General features: G+C 37.9%; 2 protein-coding genes across 2 annotated transcripts; both read left to right on the top strand.

Annotated features, from left to right (window-relative positions):
* Positions 1-1,061: 1,061 nt before the first annotated feature.
* On the top strand, positions 1,062-3,039 carry LOC133714352 (peptidyl-prolyl cis-trans isomerase CYP20-1-like). Its single transcript, XM_062140451.1, has 8 exons — positions 1,062-1,223; positions 1,345-1,413; positions 1,496-1,565; positions 1,769-1,816; positions 1,907-1,930; positions 2,069-2,251; positions 2,384-2,459; positions 2,719-3,039. The coding sequence occupies exons 1-8, from the start codon at positions 1,149-1,151 to the stop codon at positions 2,855-2,857; spliced, it is 684 nt and encodes a 227-aa protein (XP_061996435.1). The 5' UTR covers positions 1,062-1,148; the 3' UTR covers positions 2,858-3,039.
* A 10,446-nt stretch (positions 3,040-13,485) lies between these two features.
* Positions 13,486-17,315, top strand: LOC133715456 (cucumisin-like). Its single transcript, XM_062141962.1, has 9 exons — positions 13,486-13,713; positions 13,843-14,041; positions 14,517-14,760; positions 14,861-15,377; positions 15,476-15,579; positions 15,796-16,023; positions 16,098-16,209; positions 16,336-16,528; positions 16,666-17,315. The coding sequence occupies exons 1-9, from the start codon at positions 13,621-13,623 to the stop codon at positions 17,193-17,195; spliced, it is 2,220 nt and encodes a 739-aa protein (XP_061997946.1). The 5' UTR covers positions 13,486-13,620; the 3' UTR covers positions 17,196-17,315.
* Positions 17,316-20,097: the final 2,782 nt, after the last annotated feature.

The following is a 20,097-nucleotide window of genomic DNA, read 5'->3' as shown; positions in this document are numbered from 1 at the left end:
GTTATTTTAGGAAATATTCGAAATTTTCGCGATATTTCCCGAAATATTCAAAATTTTCGCAAAATTCCGAGATTATCGCCCTCTCTCGCGATATGTGGCTCGTGAAAACTAACTCTTGTCCTTATCCAATCCAACTAAACTGATAACATCTAAAGGGGAAAACTTTAAAAATTTATAGGGTCATGTATTGCTCTTTGTGTCTTTTCCCTCTATGCTTATAAATCTTCTAATTATCTAATTTGCTAACTAGTAAACATTTGGCTCTATTAAAAAAAAAAAACTTTTCTATGTATTTTAATGGACCATTTTCTATTTCTTTTTCTGTTTATTTGAAGACCGATTTATTTTAACATATGTATTTAATTGTAAAATATTGTTATAATTAATAATTAACTCTCCTAATCTCCTATTTAAATCATTTTTGAGAATTCTCATGTAGAATATATCTTTGTTATGTCAGTGTATCTTATTATACTCCAAATTACTACAATCATTATACAATTAAGTTCATCAAACACTTGTTTTGAAATATTATAGGTAACTGATCATGTAAACATTTCATAAAAATTCATTAATGATTTGCATGTTACTTTCTAAATTTTCATCATTTTTTTCAAAAATTTACTTAGATCGAAATTTTCTTGATATTTCCATCAAAATTTCTATTTTTTTTACTATTGATATTCGATATTTTAGTTATTGGACGGAACACATAATACTCAATTTGGCTTTAATCAAACAAATTATGTAAGGAAATGACTAGTAATTGTTGGTCTATCTAATAACATCTAACGAAAATATTGTTCTCAATCCTATTAACTACGAACTCATATATACGATCACTCTGAGTGAAATGAAATCATTCCTTATCCTCAAGCAAATATGTTTTGTCAATTTACCAAACTGAATCGTCATTTTTTTTTTTTACTTCTTTTGTCAAAAACGTCTTTCTCAAAAAAAAAAAAAAAAAAAAAAAAAGCATTTTGGAGTTGGAGAAAGACGAGACAAGACAAGAGAGGGAATATTAAGAAAAGTATGAACAAAACAAAAGAAACGGTCATGGTCTTCTACGATATTTTTTTTTTTTTGGGTCAGTCTGAAGTCTACAATTTTGCTGCGGAAGACTTGGTAAACGAAAGCGGAGAGAGATGCCCAGAAGGTTGGTTTCTGCCGCAGCTCTTTTGTGGGGTTTGCTTCTCTTGGCGACATTAGTTGTCATTCTGGTACCTCCCCATAACTCTTAGCTCGTTCTGATTCCCTTTTCAATGAACTTAGATTTACTTTGTGTTTTAATAATAATTTGTCTAAAGTGTTGTACCATTGATCCTGTGAATTTCATATCAGAATCGATTTAGCAATGATAAAGTCCTATCAGAGCCAAACACCCTCAAAAGCAAAAGTGAGATTGTTGAGGTGAGGATTGATTCTTACTCTAAGCACCCAATTTTCTGTGGAAGTAAACAGAGCTTATGGTTTGTGTTTCTGGGTTTGGCAGGAAAGTGATGATCTGGAACAAGTCACCCACCAAGTTTTCTTCGATATCGAAATCGATGGAAAACCCATTGGTATGAATTCTTTAACGGATGAGCAAAATTTTCAGGGTAGTTGCTAATTTGTTCCAGTATTTAATTGAGTTGAATGAAGGTTGAAACTTTATGTTCCCCCCAATTCCCATAACATAAAACTTCAGAGAAAATGTAAAGTCATGGGTGTCTTTCTGTAGATTAATGTTGTTTTCTTGATTTGTTCACATTGTATTGTCTTTCAGGTCGCATAGTCATGGGTCTTTTTGGAAAAACAGTTCCAAAAACCATAGGTAGGTACCCAATAATTCATTAGGTGTGATATTCTTGTATTATCTGTCCATTGATGAAAGAGTTGATCAAAGTTTGTGTTTCAAATGCAGAGAACTTTCGAGCACTATGCACTGGTAGCCAAGTAACTTAAGCTCCATTAATTACTGTGATCTTGTGATTACCTGCCTCATTCCTAATGTTTTTCTATGATTAAATGGAAGCTATGGCTTTTGTGTTGCTACTTTTGAGTTTAATGAGCGCTTGTGTTTCAGGGGAGAAGGGAATTGGAAAGAGTATGAAACCTCTGCACTACAAAGGGAGTATATTTCATAGAATTATTCCCAGCTTTATGATTCAGGGAGGGGATTTCACTCTTGGCGATGGAAGAGGTGGAGAATCGATTTATGGGGAAAAGTTTGCAGATGAAAACTTCAAAGTAAAGCACACTGGACCAGGCAAGCTAAAGTCTTCCTTGTTTCCGAGTAGTTACTCATGCAAAAGTTCTCCCAAAATGTAGATACTGCAAATATGTGTATTCCTAATTTCCTAGTAATTTTGAGTTCCGGGTCCTTTTGTGTGACAAACAGGTTATTTATCAATGGCAAATTCTGGCCAAGACACCAATGGATCACAGTTCTTCATCACGACTGTCAAAACTAGCTGGTACTTTTTTCTTCTTTCCAACTTGTGGGGATATCTTCATTGTTGAATTTCCAAATATGGTGTTCTCAAACAGGCAACTAGGTTAATCAAGTAGTAATTGTGAGCAAGGTTATCATTTTGAGTTTGGACATGAAAATTGCCAGAGGATCCATGCACTGGGCGAATGAGCTCTTTTGCTGTTGACAGATTTAGCTCTATCTCTGGATATGATGTTTTCAATAACTTACATTCTTGCATTTGGTTATCCTTCTCTTCACAGGTTGGATGGTCACCATGTTGTATTTGGCAAGGTGCTTTCTGGAATGGACGTTGTGTACAAGGTTGAACGAGTAGGAGGATCGGATGGGATACCTAAGGGTGAGGTTGTTATCAAAGACAGCGGTGCACTTCCAATGTGACCAGCCTACCCTACTCTTTCATAAAAATGATAAAATGGCAATATCAGTGAACTTCCGATGCGACTGGTCTAATACAAATGATAAGCAACTATTGCCTATTTGAGATATTGTTGTTCATACTGTGTGCTTATATTGAACGTTAGCGGCTTAATATTTAGAAAGAAATTTGGTTTAATTGTACACATCAAGTTGCTCACTACTTCCACTACTTCAACTCCATGACGAGTTGCAATTGATTGTGAATCACCAAATTGTTCCTTGAGTTTATAAAGTCATTGGAAGAAACTCCAAAAAAGAAGCTTAACAATGAGTAACATATAATCAGCTTGGATGGACAACCCTAGCAAAATTGAGGTCATAAGAGAGGCTAGATACAAATGGTATAACATTGATTAGTATTAATGATAGAATTTGTTAACTGTTCCTAACAGCAAACTTGCTATTGAACCACAACAAAAACAAAGCTGAAAGCCTGAAATGAACCAACAGAATCCAGTAGCCTCGTAATCAACAACAGGTACTGAGCATATAAGTGAACTGAGAGATAAACAAGCTTGAAACAGGAATTGCCAATATGCCCGCACTTCTAGTGTTCTGATCATATTAGGCTGCAAAGTGATTGAATCATAAGACCTCCGGAACAGTTTCAAGCCTAACACAGATCCTACAGGAGCAGAGGAACTGATCATTCATTGAATATCTGGTTGAAATTTCACCTCAACTTCTAAACAGGTAACGCTTCTATGTGTCTAACTTTGTAATCAGCATTTATCACTATATGCTGTGGGAGTGGTCAAATTCTGCTGGGCCCGGAATTAAAGCGATTAACTCCGTAGTTAGTATGGCGTCAAATTTCAGTCATGAATGCGGCGATTATTACGACAATAACTACACACAATGATTATGATTATAAGTGCGCAATGAATGACTATCATAAATACGCAATGAATGACGGTCGTAAATACGCAATGATTAACTGTTATTAGTGCAGCAATAATTGTCATCATAAAGTGTGTAAATAAATGCAGCCATAAAAGTCGGAATAATGACGGCTTGCTCCCTAAGTAAGTCATCGCCTATATAAAGGAGGCTCGACGTCCAGGTAATCCATCTGATTCAAATTCTCTCTACTCCACTACTGAGAAACATACTGACTTAGGCATCAGAGAGTTTTCTGCAGGTACGCCCCCTTTCTCTTCGAGCCGACGGTCGAACTCCAGGTCAATGCTCGAATGAAGCCTCTAGATTGTTCCCGGTCAGCTCCTGCTCCAGTCCGCATTCATTGGTGAGTCAAACTCCTCTACGGAATTTTTCTGCACCAACAAGTGGCGCCGTCTGTTCACTTTTCCCTAAAAAGTGATGGCAGGAGCTGCACCTCAAGAAATTTCATTTCCGTCACTAAGGACTGGGAGTGATGGAATATAAGCCCCAAAGAGACAAAGAGTCCGGGTAACGTTGTCTAGCGTTCTTTCCTTTAGTAATCTTGTTTCTAGTTTTCACTTCTTTTTGCATTCAAAGTATACTTGTGGTCGGTGTTATCGAAATGTGTGTGTAAGGTTGGTGGCCAAAGTAAATAACCAAGGTCGGTGACCAAAAAGAATAAAACGTTGTTTATTAGATTCAAAGGGAAATGGGGGCAATTCCATATCTCATGCTGAAAATGAATCTTCGCCTTGAGGAAAGAATCGAGGCGGCTAGGGCCCGAGGAAAGAAATGAGGCGGCCAGGGCCCGAGGAAAGATTCAGGGCGGCCAAGGCCCGAGGAAAGATTCGGGGCGGCCAGGACGGCCTGGGCCCGAGGAAAGAATTGGGGCGGCCAGGGCCTGAGGAAAGAATCAGGGCGGCCAGGGCTCGAGGAAAGAATCGGGACGGCCCAGGGCTCGAGGAAATAATCGAGGCAAGATTCGAAACAGCCAGAGAATGGAAATTTCCTCTTAGAACGAGTGTCCAAAGAGAAAATTTGGGGGCATTGTGGGAGTGGTCAAATTCTGCTGGGCCCGCAATTAAAGCGATTAACTCCGTAGTTAGTATGGCGTCAAATTTCAGTCATGAATACGGCGATTATTACGACAATAACTACGCACAATGATTATGATTATAAGTGCACAATGAATGACTATCATAAATACGTAATGAATGACGGTAGTAAATACGCAATGATTAACTGTTATTAGTGCAGCAATAATTGTCATCATAAAGTGTGTAAATAAATGCAGCCATAAAAGCCGGAATAATGATTGCTTTCTCCCTAAGTAAGTCATCACCTATATAAAGGAGGCTCGACGTCCAGGTAATCCATCTGATTCAAATTCTCTCTACTCCACTACTGAGAAACATACTGACTTAGACATCAGAGAGTTTTCTGCAGGTACCCCCCCCCTTTCTCCTCGAGCAGACGGTCGAACTCCAGGTCAACGCTCGAATGAAGCTTCTAGATTGTTCCCGGTCAGCTCCCGCTCCAGTCCGCATTCATTGGTGAGTCAAACTCCTCTACGGAATTTTTCTGCACCAACATATGCTCGGGATAGTTTCTTGGGTCACCCTTTTGCTGATTCTGACCTCTATCTTCATTGCTTGTAATATTCTGCTTCCCCTGGTGTTGAGTAAAAGTGAATCTTTTCATGCATTTCAGGTTACTAAATCCTCTAATTTTGGTATATAATTGTAGAAGAATGCAGAGATCGTATTGAAGCTTGAAGCATTTTGAATCGCCTTGTTGTTGCAAAACTGATGGGATGCTACTCTGGTAATTAACACACCTCTATAATATAACTGGTGCCTTGCAGCAGAGTAGTTTTCAAAACTTCTGTTACTTGTGAGACATTATCTGAGGAAATGTCTAATTCCTTTTATATTGAATTTTCTTTTGTCATTAATTAGAAAACAGTTTGTCTGGTATTTGTACCATTGGTTTTCAGCATTGTTCAACATCTTTCGGCTAATCTATGCATGAGTCTAACTCGAGCATCACAGTGACTTAATTTTTGTGGTTATTCAGATGCACCGAGGTGAAGGCCGATTATTGAGTTAAGTACCAATCAGACCGACGCTTTATCACTCTTGTTTCCTTCATTCACTTGGAGATTCCCTTTTGGAGAGGATGGGGAAAATGATTATCCTATATATGTCCCGTGGCATCAACGGAATCATGGGACAGAGTGACAACATCATAATATTTTTATAGGGGAGACTAAAGGAGCCTCACAATTTCAAGAGGCCCCTAAACAAGCTGCACGTACAACTGGAAAATTTCTTTACATTTCTACGTCGCTAGATTCCTCTAAGATATCAGGAATCTTAATGTAGAAATTTCAAGACAATTTCATCTGCCCTCCCGAGCTCTGCCCCGAACTCGTCAGCCTCAACACTGTTCCGTCGATTCTCAACCTCCTCAGCCACGACAACACCGACATTGTGGATGCACTTGTCGTTCAGTTGCTCCAGGAGTACTTGACTGACGAGGACACTGTGGATGCACTTGTCGACAACAACGAGCCTAACGGAACCACTTATCGCCAGTGGAGATTCCAGTGTCAGGTGTTAAGTTACCATTCGAGTGTCATCCATTATCAGTTGTTAGAATTGATGAGTGCTTGTCTTCGCTTGTTTCTGTTCTCCCTATTGAGAAGAATGAGAAGTTTTCAAGTCATAGTTCTGCCATGAATTCTGTAAATTGCTCAGAGAGTGTTCAGCTTACGTAGCACATTCCTCTGCCCTTGGTTTTGCACCTGCCCCATGTGTCCCTCTATATGTTACATTTACAACTGGTTTCATCAACAATTACTGCCAGTGGGAGGAGGTATTTGCTTCTCCATTTGGTAATTGTCACTTTTTGAGAGCAGTATCTACCTTGCTATTGAAGAATACGGAGCATTGCAATCATCTTTCCAAATCTACAAATGCGGAGTTTGCCTCGTGCTACTTTTCTTGAGATAATTCAAAGGAATGCAGACATGGATTTTATGGAAATTGGGAGGCACTTAAAACCAATATGGTTGTTGGAACTTTAGTAGATGCATTTTGGGACATCAAGTTGAACATGCATTTCCTTCTCCTTCTTTTTTAAGTGTAAAGAGCCAGATAAGCAGTGTTTCAGGATGCAATTTTCAGTCCTAAATTTTCAATTTCATCTGTGACTTCAAAGTTGTTGGCATTTGAGTCATCTGTGTCATCTATGGAAAAAGCAATGATGGAAGCTTCCCATGCAACCACTGTCCTGAAAATTGATTTTAATTCTCTTTCTAGTAACAATGAGCCTGTGTTTGTTTTGAGTTACAATGAGAAGCCAATTGTTAAAGCTCCTCAAGCTTTCATTAATTCAAATATCAAAGACAGAAGGGTTTTTTCACTATTCAAGGGTGACATGTACCCTTGGGCATGGCTACTTAAGAAGGATTACTGCTTGGGTAACGGACTCAGTGTTGGTTACGAGTACTGACAGGAACTCAGTCAATTTGCTGCTTAAGCATGTTGTGACAGCAATTGCGGAAAATGGTCATAATGCAAAATTTGCGATCACTCAGTTGTACTCATTAGCATATCATTTCGTCGTGTTATTGGTATCGAACCGTCTCTCATCCTTGAGATGGAAAAGCAACATGAGAAAAGGTGCTCTAAGACTCATATGCTCGACTCAACACAAGGACATTTGATCATACTAGCACCAGAACCAGTTCATTTGAGAGCTGCAATTCCATGGACATTGTGGATTCGTCTCTGCTTGCCTTACCTGGTGTCAAAAATGGTTTCTTCATTAATTGTATTCACTAGTCAATTTCGTTACTCTGTCTTGTTGCAGGAAAACCTTTATATATTCACCAACAACTTGCAATCAAATGGTTTCTTTGGAAAATTTCAATTGTGCTGCTCTACCTAGTGCTTTATGGTCGATTTGCTCAAAATTGTAAGGAAATAGATCAGTTGCAAACCCACAGTACAATAATCATTACAATTGTACGTACTGGGTGCCATTTCTGAGAGTTTAAATAGCCAAATTGAAGCCATCTGTTAGCCAAGGAGTACTTTTTGTATTGATGAATTAGTTACTGATTTTCTCCAAATCAATTCAGATCGAGTTCTCTTCTTCAAGGTACACAGGTCGATTTGTTTCAATGACTACTATTGCTATCCAATCTGTTGTGCATCTAATTTTCCATGCTTGGTTGTTGTTGATTCATGAACATAAGTGCAGTATTAGCAAGAATACTTCACTTCTTACGTTACCATATTTTGCACTGGGAACCACCTCACAAATCTTTGAATCTCTGAGTATGATCTTTGTCAATATGTCGAACCACAAGAAAGCAGCACTTGATGTTATTTTCCCTGCGGCTATCTTCTATGTTGCTTATGTGTTGTCTCTACATATGCACCTTGTAGAGAAATTAATGCCACCTCAAATAGTGGAATTTCCTCGACATTACATGACAAAGAAAGAGATAGCCACCTTTTGGATTTGGCTTCCTACACCACTGTTACGTTTAAAAGTTTGGGTACTTAACTTGCATGGTTTGATTGTGACCAAGGCTCAGATGTTAATTGGTGATGCATTATTGAAAATAGAGCTCATGTTTGATAATGTATCTCACATCATTCCCACTGGAGGAATTGCTATTAGACTTGTTTGTCATTTTGGTGCAGACTTGCACATTACCAACTCATATTCACACATGGATCACTCTCAAATGTATTGGCTGCACACCAAGGTGATTTTACTGGAAACCACTTATACATGGGCATTTTCCAAGTTGCTTTTGACTATGGTCTTGCGTTTGTCTTGCAAATTGTCGATGAAGATTTTCACACGGTCTACTCTACATTATGGTGTCTTCCGCTGTTCAACTGTGATATTCCTCATGTTATAGTTTGGTCGAGATATTGGCGACTGGATTATATTTCGGAATGGGATCTTATGATTATGGACAAGGCGACCACACAATCTGTTCTTACCATGATCTGCACCAATGAGACCACACAATCTGTTCTTACCATGATTTGCAAAGGTGCAGCAAAGCATTCCCAAGCTGACAAGCTCATGGTTGAATGTAAAGTGGATGTTCTTGTGATTTTGCTCTTCCTTTACAAACATGTTGTTCATATAACAAGTGAGAGGCCTTTGGTGTTCCCTGTCCCTGCATTTTCTATCGTTCCCAAAGGTTATGCTAGTAGAAAAGCAACTATACTCATACTTTTGGTTAGGACATCCTAATTTGAAGAGCTTGGGAAGGGGATCTCCACAACACCAACTCTTGAAGGGTTTGGATACTGTCACACTGATGCATGTGCCAAGAAAAGAAAATCAAATGGCTAACGCTTTGGCCAACTTAGCAGCAACTTTGGCATTGTCAGAGGATGAAATCATAAACCTTCCAATTTGCCAGTTCTATGTGATGAATATGCTACAGGACATGCTCCTTCTATTCCTAAACAAAAGACTACTCAAGTGCTTTTGTTTCTGACTCCTAGAGAAGAGTCATAAGATGTTGGATAACGATATAATTTAGCTGGCATGGTTATACAGGTTGTTGACTACTGTGTTGGTTATGGAAGAATGGATGGTTGAAGCAGATGAGATGATAAAAGCAATGCAATGAATGTGAGTGGAATGGTTTCTGCTGAAAAAGTCTGGGCTCATTTCTCTATTGTTGCATATTTAAGGCCTGAGGGCATTGCCTTTATTCATGTTCAAGGGGGGAATGTTAGGACTCCTATTCTATAATTCCTTATTGTTTTGGGCTACAGTCTTCAGTTACCTAAATGGGCTGCTTATCCATTTTGGTATCTATAATTAAATGGTAATTGGACTTGGGTCGGGTTATCTTGTAAACAGATATTTAGGGTTGGCTAGTAGAGCTATATAAGGCAATCTGCCTCCATTATAAGAGATTTATGAATCTTGTTTGAATTATTTTCTTTAAATTTCCTTTAATTTACTTGTTTCAATTCCTTTCATGGATTCTGATCCTAACAAGGTATGCAACTGCTATTGCTCTTTTTGTTCCCTCATCGTTTTTCATTTTCATCAAATTCCTCATCCATTTTCTGGAACCATTACACAGATGAAAATATCAAATGTCATGACAACTCTGGAAAACCAAGATGAGCTGATGAGAGAAGTTAAATCTCCCCACAAAAGAAAAACAGCAGCTCTGGCAGTAGCTCAGACTTCTCTTCTAAACGGTTTTGGTGCTCAAGCAGATCTTGTTAAATGGAGGCTATCAGAGCATCTTTAGCAATACTAGCCATTTTTGAGTCAAATTTGAGCTAAAGTAGCTAAAAAGTCATTTTAGCTAGCCATTTTAAAATTACGTTTGCATCAATGCTCTCTATTTTAGCTAGTTTTGAATTTATATTATTTTTTAAATGAACATTAAATAGTTTAAATGTATTTATAAATTACATAAAATAACTTAAAATGAATGTTTTAAATTATAGAGAGCCTCATCCCGCTCTCTATATTTAGGAGCAAGATAGCTAAAAGTTATAATAGAGAGTCACTTAGGAGTCTGGTGCAGCTGCTAAGATAGATAAAAAGCTAAACATGCTCTCCAAAATAGCTAAGGAGCCACAATAGAGAGTCTGCTAAAGATGCTTTCATGTACTATATTTTGTTTTTCCTTTTTTGGTTATATATTCAAGCTGTTTTCTTATCCCAGCTTGTATTCCATCTCCTTTCATGTAAATCAACTCACCTTTTAGCTTGTATTCTAAAACTCAAAAGTATCATTTAGTATCTATTTTTCATATAAATAAGTGCCACTATTTTTGAACTTAGAGGAGAGATCTCTCCTCTTTTTAGTCTGTGGAACAGTGGAACCTCCGATAACTCGGAGGTTATTGATCATTTGCAGAAGATTTTTGGTGAAGGTCACACTTTGAGTAAAAAGTTAAGAGAGAGATAGTTACATAGTCAAAAACTCAAAATGATTTGTTTTCAGATAAAGAACAAGATTACTGAAACGTCGATCATCAGATTCTGATTCAACAAATGTATCGACAATGGGTCGGAGAAGTCAATAATAAGAAGGTGAAATGGTTATAGACTTATAGGAATACATGGGTGTTGATAAAGTACGCACTCAAACAAAGCTCCCCCCATGTCGTACTGTCGTAGTGAGAAGGAGATGCAGAAAGGGAATTGAATTTTGCAGCAGAAAAACAGGGGACATTTAACTTATTCCACAATTCTTGGGTAAGCTCAATACTTTTTCCATAAATATATAACGAATCAGTTTCAAAGACCATATAAATAAACCCGAAGAGATTTTGAAACTGGGGAACAAGTAGCTAGGAGTAACGATTGCCTCCAACAGACTATGGAAATTGATCAGCTCCCAACCACGGAAATTCAATAATGGCAAATTAGTTTATGTTTTAGGATATTAGGATGCAAAGAGATTGTAGAGAGAATTGTTGTGTCTTTTGATTGATAATAGGAGCTCTATATATAGAGATTACAAAGTATAATTTTTTGGAGTATAAGGATTCTTATTCTAACCTGAATTGAGAATTCTCTCCTATTACAACTATAAAACTAATCCTAGTTTGACAAGGCACACTAAAGTCAACACTTTTCAACAGTTTCATTGCTAAACTGTATCATCATTCCACCCAAAATATATTTAATTATGGGTTATGTATCTATGGAGATACATTATACATAATTCATGAGATTAATCCGTTAATTAATGTCATATTTGTATCAATCATACTCTCATGACATGACCAAAGTGCCAAAAACAATTCACGAAATCTTTCCGCTTTATTCCCACAAAGATTGCATGTCTTGTTTTCCAATTTATGGTTCATATCACTCGGAAAAAGTATTGAAAGAGTAGAGACCTCTTTTTATCTCTCCCATAATTCTTTCGGGTCCCTGAGACCCGGACACTCCAAAGCAGATCAACATCAAATATCTAAAGCAAATCTAATGCAGCACACGAAATGTTGATTTGTTTGCTAATTATGCTTCCACATGGGACACTGTATGGCAAAAGATACATAGGAAAGTACATATATTCTCCAACTCAAAAGCTTCTGCTTTGATACTACATATGTGTTTGTGAACCTAGTGAGGCCGAGGTCCACACCAAGGAAAGACGAGAAACAGAAGCACCATAATTCATTTGCTTTCATGTCATCCATACAACTCACGAGGATGGAAATAATTAGCCAAAATTATGCAACTATAACGTAGACGTACAACGTCAATATTGCTTTGCATTTCATCTGTCACCAGGTTGGAAATTAATTAGCCATATATAAAATGCGTAAGAATTCAGTCCAAAAATTCTATAGTACTGTGATTTAGGCTACTGCCGTAGAAAAGGCTCGACGGGAGGGGACTCGGAATCGCATGGAAACGCCTCTTTGGGGATCAATTGGGTCTTTTAAATGGACTGGCCTAGTATTGCTATTGTGATAAAGCTACTTTCTATACTTATGTTCATTTACATATATGATAACAATTTGTTGTTGTTTTGATTACTATGAGTTCTTTTTGTGCAATTTTAGTTCTATATGAGACAGTAATTCATAATTTTTTTTTGTTACAAGATTATGAACACATTTTTTTTATAATTTGTAATTTTGGTTTTTTTATACTTAAATAGTGTAAAACAATATGTAACTTTTTTTTGGATTGTAGTAATTTTTTTTTTCTAGTTTAGTAAGTTTGATTCAATTAGTTATAAAATCAGTATATAAATATGACAAACATGACAATAACCACACCTATACGAGTTTTTTCTTCTTCTTTTGAGTAAATTATATCTTTACTACTATAAATGGAGGCCCTTTTTTGGTGTCAATGGCTTCACCAAATTGTGAAGTGCCTATAATAGCCTTCAATAGCATAATTATCAAATTAAGTTAATAAAATATAAATAGATAAAAGTGTAAATTGAAAAAATAGCCAAACCACCATTATTTTATGTCCAAAAAATAAATAACCACTATTCTTTTTAATCGATCTATTTTCCATTAACATCACAATACCACCCACGAGAAACGCAGGCACGTTGCTAGTTTCGGATAAAAAGCAGTGGACTAGGTTCGGCCAAAAACCGATCCTGTTTGGGAATAACCACTACCAAACCGAATGCAAGTTCGAACTCCATTCAAATTCTGAAATTAATTAGGAGTTAGAGACTTGATGTGGTTTAATTATGTACTAACGTAAGGATTACAATATTTGAATATGACATTGTCCAGTCTAGATGAAATTGTACCAAATTAACAACAGCAGACTGGGGTGCTATACTTGAAAATTACATAATAATTGAAGAACTTGAAGCAAAATGCAACAGCAAATTTGGTCTTGTATATATAATTGTCGGTTTCAAAAGTTATTATTAAATTTCCATAAATGCAAATTTATCTTATCTTGTATGAGCTTTTATCCTTTGATACTCAATCGTCTTTGCTAAATGTGGGTGAAAAATGGTCAATTATCCCATAATTTTATGTTGCAGCACTTCCATTTTAATTAAGAACCGTTTTTGGGTTTATCCTATTCTTAATGAAATCCACGATATTTACTATTGTTTTGAATAAAATTACATGCATCCAGAATTGTACGTACGTAGAAGCCTTAAACTTTTGGCTAGCTTACATGAAAAAGTTTGAGCTTTGAAGCTTTACTTTTTCACCTTATATTTGCTCGAACAATTCCTGCTATAAATACATGTTTGAAGTTCTTGGATGAGACTATGAAAGCAATGCCCTTTATAGGCTCTAGCCAGTAGCACCATACATAGAAATAGTATGGCTCTTCGATGGTTTCTCCTTCTCAGCCTCATTTGCAGTATTCTACTGCTTGTCGATGTTACTCACTCAGCTGCTCAGGATGCCCGAAAGGTATATCTCTCAAGTTCTATTAGTCCGAATAATCCAAATTAACTTACATTAGCTTATGCATTTGATATCACTTTGCGTTGATTTTGAAAGTTTCGCCTCACTTAACGTGGATCTTGCAATTGGATGCAGTCTTATGTTGTGTATATGGGTGGCAAGCCAAAGAACGGGGTACCCATATTACCTGATCTTCATGTGAATATGCTACAAGACGTAGTTGACAGTAGCAACATTGATATTGCACATGAAGATCTGCTTCTTCACAGCTACAAGAGAAGTTTCAATGGATTTGCTGCAATGCTCACAGAGCAAGAAGCACAAAAAATGATTGGTACTGCTGCAACCCTACCTTTGCATTAAATAAATCTTACTATTCATACTGGAATAGATGGCGTAGTGTACGTATAAATATTATAATAGCTAAATTCTGGTATTGATGATGAAAATGAAAGAACTGGCTAAACGAAAACGGAAGAAGAAGAAAGATGAAGACCATGAAGAAAGGTTATTGGTAATTTTTCAGGGAAATTGTACAATTGCTAACTCTTACTCAGTAGGATGATGAATCTCAATCTCCCTTTTTATACTGACTCGATTACTAAGCCATGCTAACTGATATTGCTAACTGCTCCCATAGCTGATCAATACGTGAATTTTGATCATACTTTTATCTTGACCATCTGTGTGTTGACTTCGACGTATACTCTTAACAATAATTAATGTATATATGTGCAATATATATATATATATATATATATATATATATATATATATATATATATATATGATCAAATGTATGTATACAGGAATGGATGGTGTAGTGTCTGTCTTCCCAAGCAAACAGAGGAGCGTCAAAACAACAAAGTCATGGAACTTTCTTGGGTTTCCAGAAACAGTTAAGAGAGGCGCCCTTGAAAGGGATATCATTGTTGGTGTGATAGACAGTGGAATTTGGCCAGAGTCGGACAGCTTTAGTGATGCTGGTTTTGGTCCCCCACCCAAGAAATGGAAAGGCAAATGTCAAGGCAATGGAAATCTTACTTGTAACAAGTATGCTAACTAATCAATCCGTTCTTACATGCATGTCACTAAATAAATTAATGACTTTTTGTACTAGCTAATATGGATTTATTTACTGAAATCTCAACAGTAAAATCATCGGAGCACAATATTATTATGCTTCTCAATCATTCAAAGAAGATGTTGAGTCTCCAAGAGACTCAAACGGTCATGGAACTCACACCGCATCAACAGCAGCTGGGAACACAGTGATCAAGGCGAGCTTTAATGGTTTAGGGTCGGGAACAGCAAGAGGAGGGGTGCCATCAGCGCGTATTGCTGTGTACAAAGCATGTTGGGGCAGCAGTGGCAGTTGTGACGATGCTGATGTTCTAGCCGCATTCGATGATGCCATTGCTGACGGTGTAGACATTCTCTCTGTTTCCCTCGGGGGCACTATTCCATTTGATTATTTGAATGATTCATATGCAATTGGGTCATTTCACGCTACCAGAAATGGGATATTAGTTTCCATGGCCGCTGGTAACGAAGGTCCGGGCGCAAAAACTGTGACAAACTTTGCACCATGGCAACTTTCTGTGGCTGCTACCACCATAAACCGCCAATTCATCACCAAGGTTCAATTGGGTAACGGTAAAATCTATGAGGTAATTAATTAAATCTAGCTTCGCAACTGCTACTTACAATTAATTAGTACTTCTCTACATTTCTAACTAGTAACTTTTGTTTGTATATTAACTACCAGGGACTTTTACCAAACATATATGACCTCCGGGGTAAATTCTATCCTTTAATTTATGGTGGAGACGCGCCCAATACAAAAGCAGGTGCTGACGAGAGTATCTCTAGGTATTGATCTTTCAATTAGGACATCATCCATTAATGACTTATTAAGCTCGGGTTAAAATTCTCTACTCGAAAAAAAAAAAAATATCGGGTAAATATTGTTTCTAACTTAATTGGTTATTGTTGTTCAATCTGTTGAAACTTACCCTAATTATCATCCCAAAATGTGACCATTCCCAAACCTAGATATGATATATCATGTTACTAAATTAATTACAGGTTTTGTGTAAGAGATGCCTTAGAAGAAGATTTGATCAAAGGTAAAATTGTGTTGTGTGATGGCCCTATGGATGAGGCTGGGATTGGGGCCATATTGGGTGGTGCAGCCGGAATTGTTCTGACTGGAAAAAAAGTCGACGATGAACTGTTTGGCCTTTATCCCGTGCCTGCATCTTTCGTCGGGTTGGAAGAAAACAGCGACATTTACAAATACATAAATTCAACAAGGTAACTATTAAGGAACTAAGAAGCTTAACAGTTGGTTTTAGGATATGCATGTTAATTAATCCTGATTTTTATAGGAACGCAACTGCAACTATATGGAAAAGTGAAGAGATTAGTGATGTATTGGCTCCATACGTGCCCTCCTACTCATCGAGGGGCCCAAATCCGATCAATCCCAACATTCTCAAGGTGACTTGATTCATAATGAAATATTAATTGTATATTTAGGCTCAAGCTATAGGAATGATATTACAAGTGATCGATGAAGTAGAACATGCATGTTTAATAGTTACATATCAATATATGGCCTTGCAGCCAGATTTAGCAGCTCCAGGAACTTACATTCTGGCAGCATATCCCCCAAGTGGTGGTGGCGGTAGAGCCGGATACTATTTAGACACCGGGACATCAATGGCATGCCCCCATGCTACGGCCACAGCTGCATACGTCAAATCATTTCACCCTAAATGGTCAGCGGCTGCTATCCAATCGGCTCTCATCACTACTGGTTTGTTTTTATACTTTGCAAAGAAGAGTTTTTGATCTCTTTTGGGAAAGTAATGTTATGTTGCAGAATATTGGACTAGTTATCAAACTAATAATAAAAAGATATAGAAATCCTTATTTATTTCCATTCTTTTGCAGCTAAACCTATGAATGCCACAACTAGCCCTGACGCTGAATTTGCATATGGAGCTGGCCTAATAAACCCTTCTAGGGCGCCATATCCTGGTTTGGTGTATGATCTTGATGAACAAGACTACATAGATTTTTTGTGTTCACAAGGATACAGTGGTAAACTTTTGCAAGCCATAACCAGGGACAAAACTAGTTGCTCATCAAAATCTATTAATAGAACAGCTAATGACATGAACTATCCTTCTTTTGCACTTTCCATCAAGGATCCGAAATTTGTCAATGGGGTCTTCCATAGGACTGTCACTAATGTTGGATCGTCAAAATCCACATACAGAGCTAAAACGGTGGCTCCATTGGGACTCAAAATCAATGTGAATCCAAGTGTGCTATCGTTCACATCTCTCGGGCAAAAGAAATCTTTTGTTGTCACTATAAAAGGGCCGATTGAGAAATCAAATCTAGTCTCTGCATCTTTGGTGTGGGATGATGGTGCTTTCCAAGTCAGGAGCCCCATTGTTGTCTATGTTGCTGTTTAATTAAGAGGTGTGTCATGTAATAAAATGTAAGCAAAAGAAAAAATATTGGAAATGTCCAAGTCTATGGGCACAATTATAATAATATATGTCTTATTTAAGAATGAGATTTTTGAGAGAGAATTGTGTGTGTTCTATTATTGATAATAGGAGCTCTTTATATAGGGATTTACAAAGTACATAATCTTGTCATACAAGGAAATAGAATCCGAATATAATTAGGAAATCTAGAACCTTCTCTCCTATTACAACTCTAGAACTAAACCCTAGTTTGAAGAGGCACACTCAATGTCGATATCCTTCAACACTCCCCCTAGTGCCGCTCAAACTTGGTGATGACGATTTGATCGTTGCCTCGTTAAAAACCTTGCCAGGTAACAAAAACCATGTGGGACAAAAATAACCCTGGTCGAAGGACAAAAAGAGCACAAGACGTCCTTCACTCTTCGAGATCGATCATACAGACATCATTCCTCTCCCTGATGTCGACATCTCCCCCTGATTGCTACAATCATGGGAGTTCGGATAATTTTCTCAATCCGAGGCTCTTCACATGTTTCTCGATGGTGGATTTAGGTAACGACTTAGTGAATAAGTCCGCTACATTATCCTCTGATCGGATTTGATTCACTTCAATCTTTAGAAGTGATTAATGTTATTGCTGATTGTAAAAGAACTTAGGCGATATATGCTTGGTGTTGTTGCCCTTGATGAAACCTAATTTCATTTGCTCAATTCATAAATGCATTTAGGTTCATCTGTGGTAGACTTCAAACCATAAGCTCCTCGAATGTGTCTAATTACAGACCTTAGCCATATGCATTCACGCACGACTTCATGTAGAGCAATAATCTCTGCATGATTTGAGGAAGTAGCAACAAGGGTGTACTTTGTAGACCTCCAAGATATCGTGGTGCTTCCCATGGTAAAGACATAACCGGTCTGGGAACGACATTTGTGAGGGTCAGAGAGATACCCTACATCAGCAAAATCCATCAAAACATCGTCATCATTTTGATGTAAGAGAGGAGGATGGGTGGCCGGCAGTTTTTGCCGATCACAGCATCTTGGACGGTGCCACTTGGGCTAATGAGATCCGTTCTCATTCTTCCGTCATTCTTTTCTCTCTGCAGGGATAGAACAAGCCCATATCTATCGTACATTTAAGTTACGAAATATTGTCTTTATACCAGTCCAATGGCGTTGCGTTGGCGCAGAGCTACATCTAGCCAACAAGTTCATAACAAATGAGGTGTCCGGTCTTGTATTGTGTTAAGTACAATAATGCGCCTATTGCACTTAGGTAAGACACTTCTGCCAATTAACACGTTTTCGTCATCATCCCTGGGACGAAACATATCCCTCTTAGGGTCAAGACTACGGACGACTATGGGAGTGCATCTTTGACTTTATCAAAATGCAAAGCATTTATTGACACGCGCGGTATACAAGTTCTAAATCTAGACAAAACAGTGTTCTCCCAAGGTCCTTCATCTTAAACTCGGATTTCAGGTGTTCAGCGGTTTCCCTTAACTCTCAAGAGTTCCAATTATGTTTATCAACATAAACCGTGACAATTGAAAATCCAGAACTTGTCATGAAAACGCAGGGGCATAGTTCATCATATCCCTTCCCAATCAAGTAGTCACTTTAGTGAGCGTTTCACCCTCATTGCAAACGCGCTCCGTGGTCAAGAGCCACTTGATTTGGGTAAATGAAGTACACAAGACCCTTCATTATATTCCGTACCTAGATCCCCATAGAGATATGTAGTGACCGCATTCGTAAGCTGCATGTTCAGTTATTCGGAAACTACCAAACTGACAAGGTAGTGGAGTGCAATGACATCCATTACGAGAGAATATGTCTTCTCGTAGTCGATTCCAAGGCGTTTTGTGAGAAGTCTTGCGCCATAAGGCGAGATTATCATATCTTTTTCTCATCACGCTATCTAACAAAGACCTATTAATGTCAACAGGTTTTATGTTAGGAGGTGTTGGCATCTCAGGCCCAAAATCCTTCCTCTTTGTTAGTGAATCCAATTCAACATGGATCACGTCTTTCCATTTAGACCAATTTTCTCTACGTTGGCATTCTTCAACGGAGTAAGGTTCGATGTCATTGGTCTCAATAATTCCACGTCTTCATGTACACTAGTGTAAATCGTAGAGATCTCTATATTCTCAGGAATTGGTTCTAACATTAAGGCGTCCCCCAACGATGTCTCTTGGACATAACCACAATCCAAAATATTCTCATGAGACCGATTTTAAGTATCAATGATCAATGGATCAAGTTGTGCCAAACTCGCTCTCTTCCTAGGGCGAGAATCCATCGAACCTATGGGTCTCCTACGCTCTCTAGCGGAACCCATGGCCTATGACGCCATTATGCCACCTTTGTGGCGTCACCATACCACCATCCATGGTAGTGGTGTCGTACCCATCTCCTCTGGGTGTCACCATGTCCTCTTGTGGGGACATCAATCCTTGCAGAAATGTTTGCAGAAGGTATATGTGATCTCGTCACTTTTAGGGGATCAAGATGAGACATAGTGGGGACAGACCACGACAATTCCTGTCATTCCTGTTGAACATTGACGTTCTAATCTCTCCCTAACGACGGGAAGACTGTCTCATCAAAGTGACAATTAGCAAATCCAGCGAAAAAGAGATCGCTTGTCAAAGGTTCTACATAGCGGACTTATAGTTGGAGACTTATGTCCAACACAAATATATATATGCATTCGTTGCAATGACTCATGTTGATGCGTTGTGGTGGCGCAATTAGCACATAAACCGCACACTCAAATATGCATAAGTACGAGATATTAGACTCGAACCCAGTCACTAGCTGTAATGCAAATAAAAGTTGAGTGGCTGCTATGAGTCATAGACGAATTATC

Source organism: Rosa rugosa, chromosome 6, assembly GCF_958449725.1.
Source record: "Rosa rugosa chromosome 6, drRosRugo1.1, whole genome shotgun sequence".
Lineage (NCBI taxonomy): Eukaryota > Viridiplantae > Streptophyta > Magnoliopsida > Rosales > Rosaceae > Rosa > Rosa rugosa.
The sequence above is the reverse complement of the archived record's forward strand: the minus strand, read 5'-3'. Positions and strand labels throughout refer to the sequence as shown.